General features: G+C 41.6%; 1 protein-coding gene across 1 annotated transcript in view; it reads right to left on the reverse strand.

Moving 5' to 3' along the window:
- Positions 1–2,500, reverse strand: part of LOC113817632 (aminopeptidase N) — a 30,426-nt gene that overhangs the window by 18,197 nt on the left and 9,729 nt on the right. Inside the window, exon 3 of the mRNA XM_070115854.1 lies at positions 1,001–1,209. Within this exon, the coding sequence (XP_069971955.1) occupies positions 1,001–1,209 (209 nt within the window). The remainder of the gene's footprint in view (positions 1–1,000; positions 1,210–2,500) is intronic.

The raw sequence follows: 2,500 nt of genomic DNA on the forward strand, positions 1-2,500 counted from the left end.
GACAAACACGGACAGACAGACAAAAGTTTCTAAAAATCGCCTTATGTGACCGGAAGGATAATCCTGTAGAACTACAAGAATTTCAACAGAGGATTATCTTTTCGGTCACATAAAACTATTTTTAGAAACTTTTGAGTCTGTCTGTCCGTGTTTGTCTGTCTGTGTGCCTATCTCTCGCTATGTTTTCTGTGTCTATAGCAGCAATGACAGTAACAAAATCTACTACAACATCAGAAACAACGACAACACCAATAAACAACAACAAAGACAACAAAAACAATGATTGACATCCATACTTACGGTCGTTTTTTTCCTCATCCTTGTGAGACGACAAGTAGAAGCACGTTGCATTGGTCAAAAACAGAAAACAAGGAAAAAACAGAAAAAAAGAAAATACACAAAAGCAGCATGAAACAGCAAAACAAAAACAAAAAAACAACAAAAACAGAAAAAGAAAATGCACAAAAGCAACATGAAACAGCAAAACAAAAACAACAACAAAAACAGAAGAAGAAAATACACAAAAGCAACATGAAATAGCAAAACAAAAACAACAACAAAAACTAAAAACAACAACAAAAACTAAAAACAACAACAAAACAGAAAAAGAAAATACACAAAAGCAACATGAAACAGCAAAACAAAAAGAACAACAAAAACAGAAAAAGAAAATACACAAAAGTAACATGAAACAGCAAAAACAAAACAAAACAAAAAATGAAAAAGAAGAAAACAAGGTAAAAACAACAAAAATAGGAAAATAACAAAACAAGATTTGGAAAAAAAACAAGATAAGAATAACAACAAAACAGGGTAAAAAATAATAATAATAATAATTAAACAGGAATAACACCCTTTAGAAAAAAAATACAAAGATGGAAAAAAAATACAAAAAAAAATACAAAAAAAAAAAAAAATAATCATGATGATAATAACAACAACAACAATAATAATCACAATAAAAGAAGTTTAACGACTACAACCCACACTCGACACTCACCTGTCGTCCCCAGCCTCATCCTTATACGACGACCTGTAGAAGCCCCTCAGCTCGTCGTTGAGGTGACCCTCGAAGTCCAAGGACAAGATGTAACTCTCACCCTCGAGGAGTCTTTGTTTCAAGTGCACCACGAAAAGGTCGAGATTTGTGTCGGTTGCCGTTTCCAAAATTTCGAACCCAGATTCTGCCGTTGAGTTGGGTGGAGCGACCTGGGGGAGGAGGAGGAGGAGGAGGAGGAGGAGGTGAGGGGGGTGAGGGTGAGGGGGGTGGGGGTGGGGAGGTGAGGGTGGAGGGTGAGGGTGGTGTGGGGTGAGGGTGAGGGTGGTGTGGGGTGGGGGATGGGGAGGGGGGTGGGGTGAGGGTGGAGTGACCTGGGGGAGGAGGAGGAGGAGGGGGTGTGTGGGTGGGGGATGGTGGGGTGTGGGGGATGGTGGTGGTGAGGGGGGTGAGGGTGAGGGTGGGTGGTGAGGTGTTGAGGGTGAGGGTGGTGGTGAAGGGGGTGGGGGCTGGGGGATGGTGGGGTGAGGGTGAGTGTGGTGGTGAGGGGGGTGGGGAGGTGAGGGTGAGGGTGAGTGTGGTGGTGAGAGGGGTGGGAGATGGTGGGGTAACAGGTAGGGTGGTGAGGGGTTGTGGGTAGTGAGTGGGTGATAGGTAGGCGGTGGTGAGAGGGTGCGACTGGTGGTGGTGGTGAGGGGGTGAGGGAATAGTGAAGGGTGAGGGGGGTGAGGGTGAAGGTGGGGGTAGGTGGTGTTGAGGGGGATGTTGGTGGTGATGGTGTGTGAGGGGATGGAGGTGGTGGTGGGGTGAGGGTGGTTGAAAAGGTAGTTGTGAGGGGATGGGGTGGTGGTGAGGGGTGAAGGGGGTAGGTGGTGGTGAGGGGTTGGTGGGGGGATGGTGAGGATGGTGGTGAGGCTGATGAAGATGATAATGAGGAGAAGGAGGAAGGGGATAGTGATGATAATGATGATGATGATGATGAATGTGATAGTAATAGCAGAAACAATAACCACAATAACAACACTGTTATATTGATATCAACCACAATGGAAATATTTTCCATGATACTAATAAGGGTATTAATATGAATAATGATAACAAAGAAAAAACACTACAATTAAAATATCCATAATTATTATACTAATCAGATAAGTATCCCCTAATATTAACCAAAATAGTATTCATAGAAAACGTAAAAAAAACTCGCACAGACTATGATAATTTTACGCTGATAAAATGACCTGATAAAAATAGAGGTACATTATTATTCATAAATCATATTATCTTTATCGCATAATGTTTTTTTATCATAAGGATTAAGCCCGATAATAATTCATACTATAAACGTCCTTGGAACAGATAGACAGCAAATGATAGTCATAAATAACTATCACTGACGTGGCGTGAATACCGTATGTTTTGGTAGTGACACTAAAACAAAATAAAAAAAACAGCTCTCTCATTACTGGTATAGTTTGTCTCTTCGCTAATGACATTACGTAA

The sequence above is a fragment of the Penaeus vannamei genome, chromosome 38 (assembly GCF_042767895.1).
Source record: "Penaeus vannamei isolate JL-2024 chromosome 38, ASM4276789v1, whole genome shotgun sequence".
In the NCBI taxonomy this organism is placed as follows: domain Eukaryota; kingdom Metazoa; phylum Arthropoda; class Malacostraca; order Decapoda; family Penaeidae; genus Penaeus; species Penaeus vannamei.